Source organism: Eleginops maclovinus, chromosome 2, assembly GCF_036324505.1.
Source record: "Eleginops maclovinus isolate JMC-PN-2008 ecotype Puerto Natales chromosome 2, JC_Emac_rtc_rv5, whole genome shotgun sequence".
Taxonomy (NCBI): Eukaryota; Metazoa; Chordata; class Actinopteri; order Perciformes; family Eleginopidae; genus Eleginops; species Eleginops maclovinus.
In genome coordinates, this window is record NC_086350.1 from 23524409 (window position 1) to 23542484 (window position 18076).

At 38.6% G+C, this 18076-nt stretch overlaps 2 protein-coding genes across 4 annotated transcripts; one reads left to right on the plus strand and one right to left on the minus strand.

Moving 5' to 3' along the window:
- Positions 1-12: 12 nt before the first annotated feature.
- pla2g15 (phospholipase A2, group XV) lies at positions 13-10706 on the plus strand. Its single transcript, XM_063911690.1, has 7 exons — positions 13-348; positions 2675-2831; positions 4676-4794; positions 4961-5059; positions 6623-6847; positions 8364-8476; positions 8926-10706. The coding sequence occupies exons 1-7, from the start codon at positions 201-203 to the stop codon at positions 9325-9327; spliced, it is 1263 nt and encodes a 420-aa protein (XP_063767760.1). The 5' UTR covers positions 13-200; the 3' UTR covers positions 9328-10706.
- usb1 (U6 snRNA biogenesis 1) lies at positions 10477-17803 on the minus strand. 3 transcript variants are annotated; one of them, XM_063911702.1, is made up of 8 exons: positions 17710-17803; positions 17383-17580; positions 16550-16689; positions 16279-16462; positions 13931-13984; positions 13171-13276; positions 12794-12877; positions 10477-11759 (listed from the first exon to the last, which is right to left on the minus strand). In XM_063911702.1, the coding sequence occupies exons 2-8, from the start codon at positions 17544-17546 to the stop codon at positions 11652-11654; spliced, it is 840 nt and encodes a 279-aa protein (XP_063767772.1). In that variant the 5' UTR covers positions 17547-17580; positions 17710-17803; the 3' UTR covers positions 10477-11651. The 3 variants fall into 3 exon arrangements, 2 of the variants coding, with proteins under 2 accessions (XP_063767772.1, XP_063767780.1); XR_010168266.1 differs by having other exon boundaries at positions 12728-12877; positions 17383-17799; XM_063911710.1 differs by lacking the exon at positions 13931-13984 and having other exon boundaries at positions 17383-17799.
- Positions 17804-18076: the final 273 nt, after the last annotated feature.

Consider the following 18076-nt stretch of genomic DNA (forward strand, 5'->3'; position numbering starts at 1 on the left):
TTGATTGCTGAAAGTTGTGTTTCTGGGTGGGTTGCTCTGTAATCCTTACCTCGTGACCACTACCTTGTTTACTGTTCATCAGTCAACGCTGTGGTAAATCTGATCAGAGGGCTTTGACAGCAAACCAGAGAAGCTCCGCTCCAGACTGACACACACCAAAGAGGCTACCATGACCGCTTGGCTATGAGACATCTGGAGCCATGGCGGCTTGGCACCGGATAACCGCCCTATCTTCGCTGCTCCAAGTCGGTTTGTTATTGTTGTTGTCGGTTGGGAGCAGCGGGAGAACGCTGGATAAATGTCTCGGTGGCAAGTCTTGTCAGCCCCCGAGACCCCCCGTGGTCCTCAGTAAGTGTTTTCTTCATTGTATTTAAGCTTGTTCAACACATTGCTGTTGTTTAATAATTGCGCAACAACCTGGCAGCCAGCACATCAAGAGCTAGCTACGGTGAGCAATATACAAGATGGACCAAACTCCCTTCAAAGTTTAGCCTAGTATATACATGTTTGAATTGTGTAAACAATATAACGTTTCAAATAAATCTCAGCAATGTTCAGATTACTATTGGGCAATTCGGCTCGAATACAAATATCCAATGTGTACTTACGTCGATTACATTTTAACTTGAGTAAATATTCGGCCCGTTGGTTCATCTTCATCTTCCACCAAGACGCCCAAACATTGGTCTTAGAGAACAGTGTGTACCACGGGTTAAATGTCGAATTTAACCTGAAATGCAATTTAAATGATTGACGTTGGTGCCGAATAAAAATCAGGTTAACATATATTCCGAAAATGTATTTGTTCGTCGTGTGTTGAGGATTGAATGAGGCTGTGAAGGGATGTTTTTAAATTGTCATATTTCTGAAACGAGATTGGCCTCGTACTTTCAGGGGAAGGATTTCGGATATAGGGAACCAGAGCACTTATTACCACACAAATGTTGACATGTTAGTTAACCTTTAACCCCTTTATATTTATCAAACATAACGCAGTTTGTTCTCTTCAGTGTGAGAGTGTATTTGTTTACAGGCAGAGCAGTGATCATATGACTTGAGTTATGCATGCAGCCAATCATGTTTCAAGATTACAGAGGAAGGCTCTATCTGTAGACGTTGTCCTACAATCAACTTGTGTACCTTTTATTTAAATTTCAATCTAACATCCATGCTTAGCGATATAACATTACCCTTATCAGTTTACATATCTGCAATTTCTCCTCTTAAGCCACTCCTTTTTTGAAAGGTTCTTGGGTTTAGAGAAATCTTAGCATTGTTTACAACAGCAGCCTCTGTCTGTCCTCATAAGTGTTTCATAAAAGCCTCTAAAGCTGCTCGACCTACAGTGATCTTTTGCTGTTTGTTTGTTATGGTGGTTATATACTTGTGAGGAAAGGTGTCTTGAAGTAATTCTTACTTAACCTAGTGATGATGCTATTACAAACCAAGTTCCTGCAGATTGAATAACACTGTTTAAGATAAGGGATTGGTGGTATAACACACATCAAAAGAGAAAAGAACCAGTTACCACTGACTATCCTTTGATTTAATTATCAATAATACAGTAGATACAAACTGCCATTCAACAAGCCTTTGAGTGCTTACTGTCAATCAAATAAGTGCAATTTATTACATTTATAGACAAAAGCCTGTTTGTTGCTTTTGTACGTTTGTTTCACATTAACGACCTGAAGGGTTTTTTTGATTCCGATTTGCAGTCCACGCTGTAGTGGCCAATATTCATCATTCTAGACCAAATTTTTACATCACAGAAAAATTAACATGGACTCGAACTCACCCCAGGTCATATACCAATTTCTTTATGTTAAATTTAAGCCAAATCATCAGGAACATTATACCTTTTCTTTTTTAAAGCACTAAACCAAAGTACACATTATATCTTAACATATTGTACAACTTTCTTTCCATTTGAACGAATAGAGAGAACAAATCTACTTAGTTTCAGTCTTTCAAAAACATCACTGATGTCTTTTGAAATATTATTTATTTTCAGTGTAAGTGTTTAAATCTCTATGCATTTGCTACCAGGCATTCATCATTGAGAACTGGCCAAATACATTACTTCACAGCTTTGGGTTATTCACCTCAATTCCTTAATGTTCCAGTGGGATACATTTGGCTTACATCAGAGCTAAGATAAACAATTGCAGTACACATATACAAGTACAACAATAAAGTCTAATAAAAGAAATGTGAATGTTTTAAAATAGGACTGGACAGAATAATGTGATACAGCGCCAAATATAAGCCAAAAAGTGCTTGGGTGGAAAGTAATTATTACCTTTGTGCATGTTTATTGCACTAGTAATAAAATGAAAACTTTAAAGGAAAGCAAAATAAAAGCTATATCGTCTTAATTCAAGTTTAGTTATTGATAACTGACAACAAGTATATCCATTACTGAAAACAAGTGTATATGCCATCAGAATTGATTATAAATCAAATCTATCCACATTACATTGTTTTGGGCAATCTTTCATTGAAAGCAACGTTACTGAATTGTAGCTCATCGCTAATGTAGCTTATTGCTAATATAACGTTGCTTATGTGACTCTTTGCTAATGTGGCTAGTTGCTAATTTGACCCTTTTAAGCCTAATTTGCTAATGTGATATTTTACTACTGCAACTCATTGCTAATGTGTCTCGTTGCAGTTCCGGGGGATTTGGGAAACCAGTTGGAGGCAAAGCTGGATAAACCCAGTGTGGTGCATTACATCTGCTATAAGAAGACAGACTCCTTCTTCACTTTGTGGCTCAACCTAGAGCTGCTGGTGCCTGTGGCCATTGACTGTTGGATAGACAACATAAGGTATGACGTGGTTTTCTATGTGCACATAAAGTACTGTTTGTCAGTCAGGAACTCACCAAATGCACATGATGTTCTCTCATAAAGTTTGTTTGTGTTGTTTGCCATCAGAACAACAGATACATATAATGTTTGTTTTCCTGCCTAATATTCCATTTTATAATTATTAGATAAATCCGTGTGTTATTTTTCTGCGGTAAGGTGACCAAAATACGTTTCGCCTTTGCTGTTTTTGTAGGAATCACTTAATTAAAAGGGAAAAAAAAACATTCTGTGGGGCAAATTCCAAAAGTGCAAATCCCTGGAGGGGCTGTCAACAGGATAGAAATGGGGTACATGGGTTCAATGACCTCTCTGTGTAAACAATTATCAAACTACATTGTAAAAACAGACCTTTGAACCCCCATTAATCAACAATGTACAGAAGGAAACCAGAGGAGGAGTTGGAACGCCTTAAATGTATCCATCAGCAATCAACTGAAACTTAGGTCACATATTTAGCCATTCCACTCAGCAGATGAACAAAAAAAACATCAACTTATCAGATCACATTATAGTGTAGCTTCAATAGTATTCAACTTGGACAAAATCCTGTAATTCTGAGAAGATATATTTTTGTATCTTTTTTATTAAGAAATGTCATTCTTAAAAATGCTGTTGTGACACATTGTATTTATTTCTGTTGAGTTGAATTCTCATCCAAGAAAAAATCTTAAATTCAACATGTAAACAGCAGCAAAATAATTGGTTATCTTGACTAACACTGCTCTTATTGTGAGACTAGGGCAACCTGAGAAGATATCTTGTGTAACTGGCTGTTCATGTGACTGGCTGGCATAGGATTTTGACAAAACACTCTTTGTTTTGCAGATGCACAACAGTTTATGTCAAGCTAAGGCATCTCCTTAGATTTAAGGAAAATAATTATGTGATAATATTTTTAGGCAAAGTCTGCAGTCATTGGAAAGTATGAATTCTAAAACGTGACTATGATTTGATAGATTTAGGACTCTAATTTTGACGATTTAATTCCCATGAGACATGAGTCATGATACAGGCTAAATGCACATGTTACATGTGTAATTCTGAGTCAGTTTCAATCACATAAATACATTCTGACCAATAACACCAATTAGACAACAAGCAATAGACAACTACTAATACCAAAAAAATATGGCATTTGGGAAAGGCCCTTCCTGTCGTCTTGACAGTGTCTCCTTGCTGTAACCAACAGAACCAATAAGCTTTATTTGAATTATTGTGCGATTACATCGATAATACAAAATAAAACCACTTTTAGCTATTGGAAAAAAGGTTGGCAACACTAACCAGGACATAATACACAATATTTTCCCGGAAAACCAGACCTGGTGGCAGACAGGATTGCATAGTCATAGCGAGACCTTTAAGGAACCAATCAGAATGCAGGTGGTGTCTTATTCTTGAGCCATTACATTGTGCAATCATTATTTTCTTCATGATGCTTTGTTGAAGCAGAACTGTTTTCTATTGCCACTTGGATAGTTTTTGCACCTTCTAACAAAATACTCAAAATCCAGTTTGATTTCTTATTTATTTACCAAAGATATATTGCTTTAAAAAAAATCTAGATTTCAATGTGTGACATTACATTTTACACATCTTTTCTCACATCTGCATGGAAGTTTTAGACGGGGAGTTGTTGTCACAGAAAATGAGGATGTGGGACGATGGTGATTAAAAATGGGAACTGTTTCTGTGCGGTGTAGTGAGATGCATTTGTGAATGTGCATGTGATCCACCACAGAAGCAGAACTGACCCTGATCCAATTCCACTTGTGACTGTGTGTCTGTTTGTGTGTTTGTAGGCTGATCTACAACAGTACCACACACAGCACCTCGCCCCCCCCGGGTGTGGAAATCCGTGTCCCGGGATTCGGACAGACGTATTCTGTGGAGTATCTGGACCCCAGTAAACGTAGTGTGGGTGAGTCAAATGTCCAAAACCGTTCTTGGGAAGAGTGGGGACCAAGCAAAAAGTCCTCTCCTTCTAATGAGTCTTCACTAGGGTGGATAAACAAGAATGAAATGTGTCCGTATGAGACAGAAATGTTTCCTTTTCATAATGTTTTCTCTGTGTGTGTTTCTCCTAGGCATGTATTTCTTCACTATAGTGCAGGCGATGGTAGAGTGGGGCTACACCAGAGATGATGATGTCAGAGGAGCGCCCTATGATTGGAGGAAAGCCCCCAGTAAGCCACCAAGCATACCCATTTACATTAAACCCCCGGACCGTTACCCTAAATGATGAGCCTTCGCCAGTAAAACCCAAATTACCCTTCCTCATTCTTGTGGTTTTCACAAGTTTTAAAAGATGCTTTAATAAAACACTCATAAACTGGTTATATTTGGAGAACCTGTATGTGGTTTGTGTCCAAGATGGAAATCAAGGTCGTTTTTAAAATGTCCCCTAGAGTGTTTTTTGTTTATATATTACAAAACATATCATGAGGGAAATGAGCTGAGGGAAATGAGCTGGGCAAACACAGAACACACAGTCAGACAGCCAGAGTTTCAGGAGTCACATACCCAAAGAACCAATAAGGGCTGCACAGTTTCCATCAAAATCACAAAACGGACTATTGTGATATTTCAAATTACAGTAGGCACAATATTTGTAAAATGCTTAATATGTGCTGCAGACATATCTGCGCCTGTAAATCTTATTTTACAGACTTAACAAAACATAATTGTTGAACAGATCCTCTTTAAAAATCAGCCCATGCTCATATAAATACGTTTTTTTTACTATTAATGAGGATAGTTATGCAAATTCAATCTTGTAAATCATATCACAAATGCAATAACGGTGAAAGAACTGCATTCAGTTATTTTCTCTAAATCAGTCATCTTGTGGGCTGGGGCTTTCCATAACATACGCATAACGCTACTAGGAAAATGACAAGTTTCTGGGGTATTTAAGTATTTTTCAAGCTGTCTTGTATGTTAAACAACCACTACCACTGTTTCAACCACAGCTAGTTACAAGCTATCAAACTACATGAAGAAACAACAGATGCTAATTAGGATTACCATTCTGATACGTCTGCTTGTCACACGTGTTGCATTACAGACTTTAGGCTCAATCTTTCTGAAACTATCCCTGCAGATCAGCCAGCTGCGAAGACACATGGTGTTATTTTAATGTGGGAAAAGCATGTTCAAAAAATAATAACTGTAGTCGCATATTTCACATACCTGTTTTTGTATTCAAAACAAATGTATTTCTTCCCAGAAAGACACATAACATCTAGTAAAACAGGTATGAAATGCTCGTCAAGTAGGATAATGCAAAAAATATTTTCTAGCATTAATTATTCAGTTTTGATCTCTCTTACAATCAAACACTCCAATATACTCCTTAGCTGAGTTCTGTGCATTGTGGCGAAAATCACTACTTTAAATCATTTAGAGAATCATTTAGTAGGCATGTTAATTGGATTAAGATGCATTTGTGTCTTTCAATTTCCGTGTGAATGACTTTGTAGATTATGAGGAAACTAAACAAAAACAATGTTCTAGCCAGTCATGGGCTTTTTGTGAGGGGTGTTCCAGGCAGAGAAATCCGAATGGCCTCTCTATCGGGCCTCATATTTGACCTGTCACACTGTTGTTGCAGCCCTATATCTCCATTCCAGGAAGTAATGAAACAAGTGTTGGAAGTGCTTCAAACTAAAAATGAAAATACCGGGACTCTCACAGCCAGTGAGGGAACTTTGTTTACTGATCTTCTCTGTTGTTGTGTCCTCTCTCAGATGAGAATAAGGAGTATTTCCTGGAACTGCAGAAGATGATTGAAGAGATGGCGGAGAAGGCAGGAGGGCCCGTTGTGCTCATCGCTCACAGCATGGGCAACATGTACACCCTGTACTTCCTTAACCAGCAGCCACAGGCCTGGAAAGACCGATACATCAAAGCATTCATCTCTCTGGGACCACCGTGGGCAGGGGTGGCCAAGACCCTCCGGGTGCTCATCTCTGGTAAGAGATGGAACCACTTTTATGGAAACTGTTTTTCTTGAAAAGGGGTTTTTATCTAATCTATCACATTATGTTTTTTAGGAGATAAGATAGGTTATCTTGCTATCTTCGCAAATCCAGAATGAAAAAAAATTATAATAATAAGCACACAACAAAAAGATTAAAAAGAAAAAATGATCCAGACTGTTTTTTGAAAATAAGATATATGACTTAAAACATAACCACATATACCTGCAGTAATGGAGAAACAAAGCATTCACTAGTTATTTTTTGCATAAATGGTACACAAAATGCCCGACACAGATGAGTTACCGGGTAAAATATTTACACCTCTAATTTAAAGGTCACGAAACCAACTGATGAAAAGCCTAGTACACAAGCAGCTTTTTAAATGCAGGACATATAAAAGAGTCACAATACCTACACATCTGATCCGACTTAAAATTCTGTAATGCTGTTAAAGATAAAGATTTTAAATTGCACTTCGCACATATAATGTCACATACTACAAATTCCAAATGCCTAAAACATTAACTAAGCAGACAACACATTGGTAAACCTAATTCTTGCCCTTTTGAAGGCCACCTAGTTCAAATAAACATTTTCAATGCCTCGCTTTACTGTCAGACCGTGTCAACTGTCTCAAATCTATGCTCTCATCAAAGCGACCCGACTCCATTGGCAAAAAAACGCAATTTAACCTTGCAGAACATGGGAGTTTCTGGTCTAATGCTGCCTTTACTGGTACTTTTCTTTGTATTATCGGGTGACTTAGAGGACCAAACTAACCATTTTAAGCATCAGAGTCACAAAATACCACAAGCAAAGTAACCAATCAAGGCAGCAATAGAGTGTGTTCAGCAAGGTCAAATTGCCATTTTTGTCAATGGAGTCTGGTGGCTTTGGAGAGAGCATGGCTGGATATAATGGCATCAGTGCTCTGTCAGAAAGGGCTCTATGATGGCAAAGTAAAATGGTAAATATAATATTATAGTGTACCCTTGAACTGATATTGATGTTTAAGGATGCCACAGTGTTTTAGCTGTTTACCCTGCCCACAGCATTATATTGCTTAGCTTCTGCGCTCCTGTCTGGTTTTCAAAACTGGGGGTTGGCCAACTGCCATCTACTGTATGTCATACACCGACTGTGGATAAGTAGGTCATAAAACCCCACTTTGAAACTATCCAAACTGTCCCTTTAGAAGTGTGTGTTTTAATGTTGTCACCTTAGATCATTACTGGACAGTAAGCACCCTCAAATGTTTAAATACTTCCCATAGAGAGTTAATGTGTGGCATTTGAAATGATGAATGAACCGCCGTTGTTCCTTTATTAGTTTACTTTATAACCTGTCAGACCCTGTTGCATGAATGACCGTTACATCAGCTCCAGTGTGTTGATAAAATATTTTTAGGAAGCTAACAGTAAAACTCTCCTTGTTGGTTTATGGTCTGTGGCTGTTCTCAGCTCATTTTCACTTCTCTGTCACTAGTTTCTTTTCTCTGTTCCTGCAGGTGATAATAACCGCATCCCGGTGATCAGCCCGCTGAAGATTCGCTCCCAACAACGTTCGGCTGTTTCCACCTCCTGGCTGCTGCCCTACGCCCACTCCTGGACCAAAGATCAGGTGGGTTTTTTTTGTCGACTTGTCTGGGCTTTCCTAGTTTTCAGTATAGCATTGGAAACTTCAAAGCTTTGTTTATAATTAAAGCTGACCAAAGTCAAATATAGGTGAATATAGTGAAGCGTTTGGCCAATTTATTTATTTTCTACGTGGTAAAAAAAAACATTTTTATATATATATAAAATAAAACAAAATCATATTAATGGGGGATAATAACCCCAAATATATAAAACTATAATATTTATAGTAAGATTAATCTGATTGCAAAACTGCTATATAAAGGGGTCTTTGATATGTCCTCATAATGTCCTCCAAGTGCTTCCCCTTCCTTCAATTCATAGTAAAACACAAGGGCCAAATAATAGAGAGGTAATTATATAAAAATATATACATACATAGAAAATGTGAGCAACAGCACTGAGCAACAGTTATGTTCCGCCATCCATCACCAGGTGTTGGTGCAGACGCCCACCACCAACTACACCGTGTTGGACTACCAGCGCCTCTACAAGGACATCGGTTTCGAGGACGGCTGGATGATGCGGCAGGACACAGAGCCTCTGGTGGCTGACCTCAACCCCCCCGGTGTGGCTGTACACTGCCTCTACGGCAGCGGCATCCCCACGCAGGCGGGCTTCCAGTACACCGACAAGTTCCCTGACGTGGAGCCCACGGTGGTGATGGGCGACGGGGACGGCACGGTGAACCTGCGGAGCGCTATGCAGTGCGGCCGCTGGGTGGGGAAGCAGAAACAGCCCGTGATGTTGAAAGAGCTGGACGGGAATGAACACGTGAACATGCTGCTGAACTACACCACCGTGGCTTACATCAAGGACGTGCTGTTCTCTCCGTGAGGCTGGCAGGAAGTGACACGTCTCTCCGGACAGTGACTGCCAATGTATTGTTGTGCATGCCACAATGCTTTAGAAAACATCGTAACATTTTAGCAAACTGATTATAACTTAATTTTATGCCATGGAAAGACGAATAAGTTGACTTTAATTAAATGGATTATGTCAACAAATCACCCACAATTGATTAGGTTTGTTGAAAGCAATAACATTACGTTTAAAATAATATTAGGTTCAACTTAATTTTATTGCTTTCAAATAACCTAATAATACTGTAATTTGTTGACATAATACATTTAATTAAAGTCAAAATTTAGTTTTTTCAGTGTAGCTTCAATTATCAATGTATGCTAATGTCAGGTTGTTTACTGTTGAGTAATCCTAAATACAAAGACTTTTATAATGGTATCCGCTTTCAAACCCAAGATTTTACCTACTAAGTCTACAATAGGACGTGTGTATGTGCAAGTCAACCAGGGATATACTGTATGTGCCACTTTCTTAGGTTATTCATCAAAGTACAATATTTGATTAATGTTGTGAAAGAGATTTCTGACTCTGTTAGGCTCAACAGCAAAGCACGTAGTTTTTGAATATTTCCCAGTGCAACCGGTCAAGTTCCAGTGCTTTTAGTAGACACTTGCTTATTAATCGAATCGTGTGCTGAAGGACTGGAACCACACATGGGATATGGAAGTTGGTTTCAGTCTGGTTGAAGCCACTCAAAGCTCAAAAAGCATGAGGTGAAGTCCACTTACTAGCTTTTGCAGGAGATTTCAATCACGTTTCACAGTCTTAATTGAGTCAGCTCCTATGTCATAATGAATATATATTTTTAGCTTAAGATTTGGGGCTTTTTTGGCCTTTAATTATATGGTAGAGGCGAAGATAATCAAAAAGGAGCGAAATCGGATCAAATCCTGGACAATTGACAAATAAATTAATTTCAAATTTCTAATCGACCAAAAACAGGCAGGTAGGGAGAGGCTATTTGTTGGAGTAAGTGTCTCATCATTGTGCATACTTTAACCTGCTTTATTAAGCTTTCACTTTCCATGTTCTGTACAGTACATGTTAAGTAGTTCTGTACATTTGTTGTGCCTCCACGGGCTGGATTGACACAGGCACAAATAAGGGACATATTCTTTTAGGTCAGATTTTAGATCTTTTATTTACTGTTTCATTTGTATTTCTCTATTTTTAAAGTTCCAGTGCAGAGTTTTGTCCCTGTGGACCAGCCATCAGAGTCTCTCTGGCCCCAGTGATTGTTCTGTGCCATGCAGCCCTCTGAGGGCCACACCAATGATACTCTGCTGTGAACTATCATGTGTGATAAATGTGTCCAACTTGGTGTTCTATAAAGTAAAACATTTCAAATATCACATTGAATTATCTTTTTGTGCTCTAGGAGCAGTCAGAGAAAATTGTCAGTGATGACGTTCAGTCCTCCTAACCTTTCCTCCTCTGTGTTCATGTCTGTGTGGGAACCACTATTGAGGTTACAATACTGACAAAGCCCACAACTTCCTTTTATTGAGGCTTCACCCCTTTGAATGTGAGGCTTCTCACATGCGTCACAATTCTTTAAAATATTATTTTCGGGCATATTTTAACCTCTCTGAACACAACTCGTAGCATTAGCATACAAAACAAATAAGTAGAAAACCAGATGGAACTTTATCTATAAATATTTTTAAAAACCATAGAATGGTGCAGGAATGAATCCCAAAACACGGAAATTAGTAAGCATTTTAGCACTTCAAGTTACCTCGTCTCAAAGTCAACGCTTTTTAACATGTTTTTGGTGAGATGCCTGAAAAAAGGTCACAACACAAGCTGAGATACGTTTTGATACACGGCAAAAAATCAGTCAGTAATCACTCTGCTCCTGAATTTCCGAAACTTCTATGAATCATAAAAACATCGGTTGCTAACAAGGAACTAAAGAGCCTTTAGCTTAGCGCTGGTGTTCCCTTATAGCCTTACGTTAGATTTTTAGTTCTGGCAATTGCATATATTCTTAAAATTTCATGTGGTGGAGATTATCCTGCTGAACAAAATGTGTACGTATTCTAAAAGGTGTGCTTGCCACAGAGCTTATTTTCTGAAATGTTCCAAAATCTAATGGAAAATCCCATCACATTTGTTGGCAGAAGCTCTTCTGGGTCAGCCATCAAAAATACAAGGGGAGCCTTGATTGTCTTTGTTTGGACCGGCACCATATCCGGCAGCAGTGTCAACACTAAAACATTTTCTTAGCTCATTAGTGTGTGTCAGAACAAAACAGCTGTCAATCTTAAGAGGTCAGGGTATTCTTGTATCCACTTTCAGGGCTTCAGAGGGAAGCGGAAGGTTTTATTTCCTGTTCTGCAGCGCAGCTCCTCGCAGTCCAACTGCAGCACAAAGGGTCCTTCTTCATGGTTATCAACCAGACTCTAACAGGCAAAAAAGCAGGCATTGATTAGCATTTACATTTAGTGCAAGATATTTAGTCAAAATTCCTGTAAGTGAGACAAAGTCTTTTTACCCAAAGTTATCTCGAGTGCTGTCAGTAGTGTTCAACACAATACACATGCAAACAAATGTGGTGTTATCTAAGGCAAACATGATACCTAGACTCTACCTAGACTAGAGCTCAACTGTTTAAAGTTGGGACCTTTTTAAATTGTTAGACAGAATATTGGCCTCTTGGGTCACATGGTAGAAACAAAAACAGATCTGTAAATGATGCCTTTGGGATCAGTCAGTGTGAATACCTGTGTACATTTAGCTTGAGATACTTTAGGCCTATATAACTTTAGTCTTCTTTAAGGCTAAACAAATAAAGGATCTGGTTTCTTCTTCGAACGTTTGAGAACTTTAACTTTACTGTGTGCCAAAACTAAAGAGATTCCCCAATCAATAAATACATAGTAGAAAACAAAATCTACTTTATCTGTATAACAAAGATATGGTCAGTAAACACTTGAAATGTATTACACTGCACAATTGGATGTTACTCTCTGTAGGAAAATAACATTACAGTACCACATTAAATTCATATCATAAAACTGGCCAAAGGTTCACTAGGGTCACTGTAAATGTATTCTGTACCGCAGACTCATTATAAGTTCCCATTAGAAATATTATAGTGATAAAACAGCAGATAAAAGAGTTCCAAACGGTCCTATTAATCTAGGTTCTTTTCAGCGTGACCCGACCCAAGAGAGTCTTTTTAGATTTAAATAAACACACGTTTTTGAAAAGGATGCATTGCTGCAGAATGGAGACATTTGAAAAATGTATTTTTTACAGCTTTATATAATAATAATAATAATAATAACAACAACAACAAATATACTTATCAGTGCTTACTTTGTGACAAACTATGTGAAACAAACAACTGATAAATGACCCCCCTTACAGTATATATGGGCAGAACATTGAAATGATTTAAGATGTAAACAAGCACAGAGTGGTGTCAGTGCACCTGCATCCCCTGAATGCACTCCTCCTTCATCTGTCCCGTCACGTCTCCAGCACACCAGGCCAGACTCACGTGGAAAGAAGGATCCTAAAAAAAACACCAGGGGGAATGTTATGGAGGAATGTGCACTTTTTGGGGAATGAATTCAAAGGACAAAAACACTCATTCACAATCCTTAATTGAATAGTAATTATTTTTACAATAAGTCATATTGGAAAAGCTGGTTGTTTTAATGTGAAAAACACACCTGTCATATTAGCTCAATATCCATATTTAATTTAATAGTACCTAAACAACAGTAAGATACTAATTCAAGCTTAAAGAGTGACACACACGGGTCTCGCTATATATACGAAGGATAAAATGTGTCGCTCAGTGACCTTATAAAAAGTGTCCAGGTGAAACTCCGTCATCGTTTTGTCCACATCATGGACCAGGTCCAGCAGCTGAGCATGCCCAGTACACACCTCCATCCCTAGAAACGTCCTGCAGGGGGACAACACCTGGAGATATAAGATATTTCTCACAGACACAAGATTAAAATGCATATTTTACAGATAAGTCAATAACTTTTTTGCAGCTGTTACTAAATGTGTTATGTAAGATGTGGATATATTATTGATACTGTGATATGAGACTCGGTTATCCATTTTGTATTTGTATTATCATCCATTTTCACTTAATGCTTTCCTACAATTGTGTTATTTTATTAGAATTATCATTATATGGCCTAATGTCTTATCATGGTTTTAAAGGCTGCATTACAGTAAAGTGATAAGAATTTCTAAATTCACCAAACTCTTTTATTATCTGCCTCAACCACGTGTTCTTTATATCCAAATAAGTGATGAATATTTATCAAAAATACCGTTGTCTAAAAATGTGTGAATGTACCAAAGGTCAACTCTGCAATAATGTGGCTGAACCCATATGGAGGAGTTTGGTTAAAAAGATGTTGTGATATTTTCTGCATATCGCCCAGCCCTATGACTATATACCTATAGACCTATGACTGAACGATACCAACACAGAGACTTTTTGGTTTATAGTCCATTTGCAACTGACTTAGGTAAACATGTATAGGTTATAGTATATATGTTATGTAATGAGGAAGAGAGATGATAAAAGCAGTGCCTGTACCTGGTCCTCTCAGCGTTACAGTAGACCCTCAGTCTCCCTGCTGTGCACAGAAACCTGGCAACATTAACACAGCTAGGAGACATTTCCAACATTTCAGCTTCTGATGCGACTTCACTATCTTTTATTAACATTGTTCTCTATTCCACTTACCCCAGTGCAAGTTAAGCTGCTGCTGCATATGCAGTTTTACTCACCTTACCTGCAGAGTTCCAATATTTATTTTTGATTGCCTTTGTCGTATGCTAAGTACTTCCTCACATGTGCATTTTCACTAAAAACCTTAGTTTTTAATAAACTTCAGACTAGTAGTGCAGCTGTGAAAGTGTAAAACTTTTTTTTAAACAAGGTTTTAGTAAAAAGGCTTGTGTAATGGGAAGAAGCTGGCATAGCACTGAGTTATTGAGACTTTAATTATACTTAAATGTATAGATAGATATACAGTGGGGAGAACAAGTGTTTGATACACTGCCGATTTTGCAGGTTTTCCCACTTACAAAGCATGTAAAGGTCTGTAATTTTTATCATAGGTACACTTCAACTGTGAGAGACGGAATCTAAAACAAAAATCCAGAAAATCACATTGTATGATTTTTAAATAATTAATTTGCATTTTATTGCATGACATAAGTATTTGATCACCTACCAACCAGTAAGAATTCTGGCTCTCACAGACCTGTTAGTGTTTCTTTAAGAAGTCCTCCTGTTCTCCACTCATTACTGGTATTAACTGCACCTGTTTGAACTTGTTACTTGTATAAAAGGCCTGTCCACACACTCAATCAAACAGACTCCCACCTCTCCACAATGGCCAAGACCAGACAGCTGTGTAAGGACATCAGGGATAAAATTGTAGACCTGCTCAAGGCTGGGATGGGCTACAGGACAATAGGCAAACAGCTTGGTGAGAAGGCAACAACTGTTGGCGCAATTATTAGAAAATGGAAGAAGTTCAAGATGACGGTCAATCTCCCTCGGTCTGGGGCTCCATGCAAGATCTCACCTCGTGGGGCATCAATGATCATGAGGAAGGTGAGGGATCAGCCCAGAACTACAAGGCAGGACCTGTTCAATGACCTGAAGAGAGCTGGGGCCACAGTCTCAAAGAAAACCATTATTAACACACTACGCCGTCATGGATTAAAATCCTGCAGCGCACGCAAGGTCCCCCTGCTCAAGCCAGCGCATGTCCTGGCCCGTCTGAAGTTTGCCAATGACTATCTGGATGATCCAGAGGAGGAATGGGAGAAGGTCATGTGGTCTGATGACACAAAATAGAGCTTTTTGGTCTAAACTCCACTCGCCGTGTTTGGAGGAAGAACAAGGATGAGTACAACCCCAAGAACACCATCCCAACCGTGAAGCATCGAGGTAGACACATCATTCTATGGGGACGCTTTTCTGCAAAGGGGACAGGACGACTGCACCGTATTGAGGGGAGGATGGATGGGGCCATGTATCGTGAGATCTTGGCCAACAACCTCCTTCCCTCAGTAAGAGCATTGAAGATGGGTCGTGGCTGGGTCTTCCAGCATGACAACGACCCAAAACACACAGCCAGGGTAGCTAAGGAGTGGCTCCGTAAGAAGCATCTCAAGGTCCTGGAGTGGCCTAGCCAGTCTCCAGACCTGAACCCAATAGAAAATCTTTGGAGGGAGCTGAAAGTCCGTATTGCCCAGCGACAGCCCCGAAACCTGAAGGATCTGGAGAAGATCTGTATGGAGGAGTGGGCCAAAATCCCTGCTGCAGTGTTTGCAAACCTGGTCAAGAACTACAGGAAACGTCTGATCTCTGTAATTGCAAACAAAGGTTTCTGTACCAAATATTAAGTTCTGTTTTTCTGATGTATCAAATACTTTTATTGCATTATATCATGCAATAAAATTCTAATTAATTACTTAAAAATCATACAATGTGATTTTCTGGATTTTTGTTTTAGATTCCGTCTCTCACAGTTGAAGAGTACCTATGATAAAAAATACAGACTTCTACATGCTTTGTAAGTGGGAAAACCTGCAAAATCGGCAGTGTATTAAATACTTGTTCTATATTATAGTATATTTCTGCTTTGTTAAATGTGGCCAACATTTACTTGATTTCACTGAGACTTTTCTCCGTTTTTTTTTCTACGTTCACCGTGGGAAGGCTTGCTTCAGTATTCACAACAAGTTCATGGTAACCCACTGTGAATAATTAATAAAGAAATGGTTATTTTTGAGGGTAATACTACTGAAAATGGCTTCCTGTACATAGTGTATATGCTCTGCAAACACACTGGTGTCAAGCAGAAAATAAATCAACAAATCCCTTCAAATATATGTTTCCTTCTTTGTATGGGTATTTGAGCTTACCTCTTAGAGTGCATCAGACCTGCCTTCAGGCTTTGGGTGAAGGGTTGGATCCAGTGGTGTCTGAGCACCACCGTCTGAGACAAGCTGAGGTGAAACTCCTCCTGCGGGGTCAAAACTGCACCATGGGCATTGGCAAACAAGAGCAGCTCATCCAACAACTCCCTGAAATCTTCCTCGGGATGGTCTGATGTGCAGAAGAGAGTAAAAGAACACAGATTTTATTAATGAGAATCGATCTATCACCAGCAGCAGTATAGTGTGTTGGTCTTACATGGTAAATAAACGTAGCTGGCCCAGTTGCCTCTCTCATGTTTGAAGGAGCGGATGCGTCCACCATGAAGAGAGCTGTCTTCAGTCTCTGCGGCCACTTCATCTGGAAACATGGCCAACAGGCAGACAGGAAGAGGCAGCCTAATGAAACACAGACCAATGAGACCATAGGTTAATCCTCCAGGAGTTTGCAAGGAGAGGAAGTTCAGTAAGTTACCTTTAAAAAAAAAAACACTTTTGGTCATGTTACAAAATATGTTAACTGCATCAACCTGCATATGTGGTATATGGTTCTCTGTCTGTCTGATTGGTGTGTTGTGGTGTTGGAATGTACCTAAGAAGATGTACTCAAGTATTGTAATTAAGCTCAAATTTTAGATACTTGTACTTGTATTGAGTATTTTCGTATTATACTATATTTTTATATTCAAAAAACTTTTTTTTACAGCCTAAGTTACTTACGTTGCAGATTCAGATTATTAATAGAAAATAAAAATCAACAAATAAACTAAGCTACCCAGAACAATAAAAAGTCACTCAAATAAACCGTAGCTATACCAATTGCAGCATAGAAATGATGAACACAATAATGCATCAATATTTACAATTTCATTTTGTATATATGATTCTGAATTTGGCCATATTACAAAACTAGTACTTTTAGTAATTTAAGTGTCTTTAAATGTCAATGCTTTGTACATTTAATGGAGAATTATTTTTGAATGCAGGACTAAAGAATGTAACAGTATTCGTATTTTTTTAAATAAAAAGTTGAGTACTTTTTTCAGTTCTGCAGACTGCAGCCAGGTTCTATTCATAAATATACATACACACCTTGTTTTAGGAGCCTGTTCTTCAATTTTGTGTTTCTTCCTCGCTGGGCTGCCATGGTTACCCTCCTCTTCCTCTTGACACTTTCGAGAAAAACTTCTGTTTTCATCAGTCGCCGATGCCTCCTCACTTTCCTCCTCCGAGCTGCTGCTGTAGCCGACCAACATCCTGTCTGTTGTAATGTGTCAGCGCATAGCTAACCTTAAACATACACAAACATTTGCTATAAGACTAATATGAATGAACATAAATATTTAAAGTTAAAATGTAGGCCAGATAAACACGTTGGCTCTGCTTAAAAACGTATTTTGAGCGCGTTAGACAACCAACCGGCGAGTCGTCAACGCAGCCCTGTGCTTCCCGTGTAAACAACCTGTTGTAACACTAATTTTGGTCCCAGTGAAACAGAGCCCTAACTCTGATCAGTTCTCCTTCCAGAGGTTTGAAAGGATATGCATATTGACATCTGTCAAAATACATTTAAGCCCTCACAATATTTCAAAAAGGTGACAGTTACAGGTCAAACTAGAAGGAAATAAGAAACACCCTATTTTTAAGTGTTGTCTTATAAACATTCAGTTACATATTTTTATCTTTAGGACATTATTTGCGAATAAAAGGGGCGAATGAAGAAGAATCGGAGGATGAAACCCTCTTTATTAGTCACATACATGCACACAGCAGAGCACACAGTGAA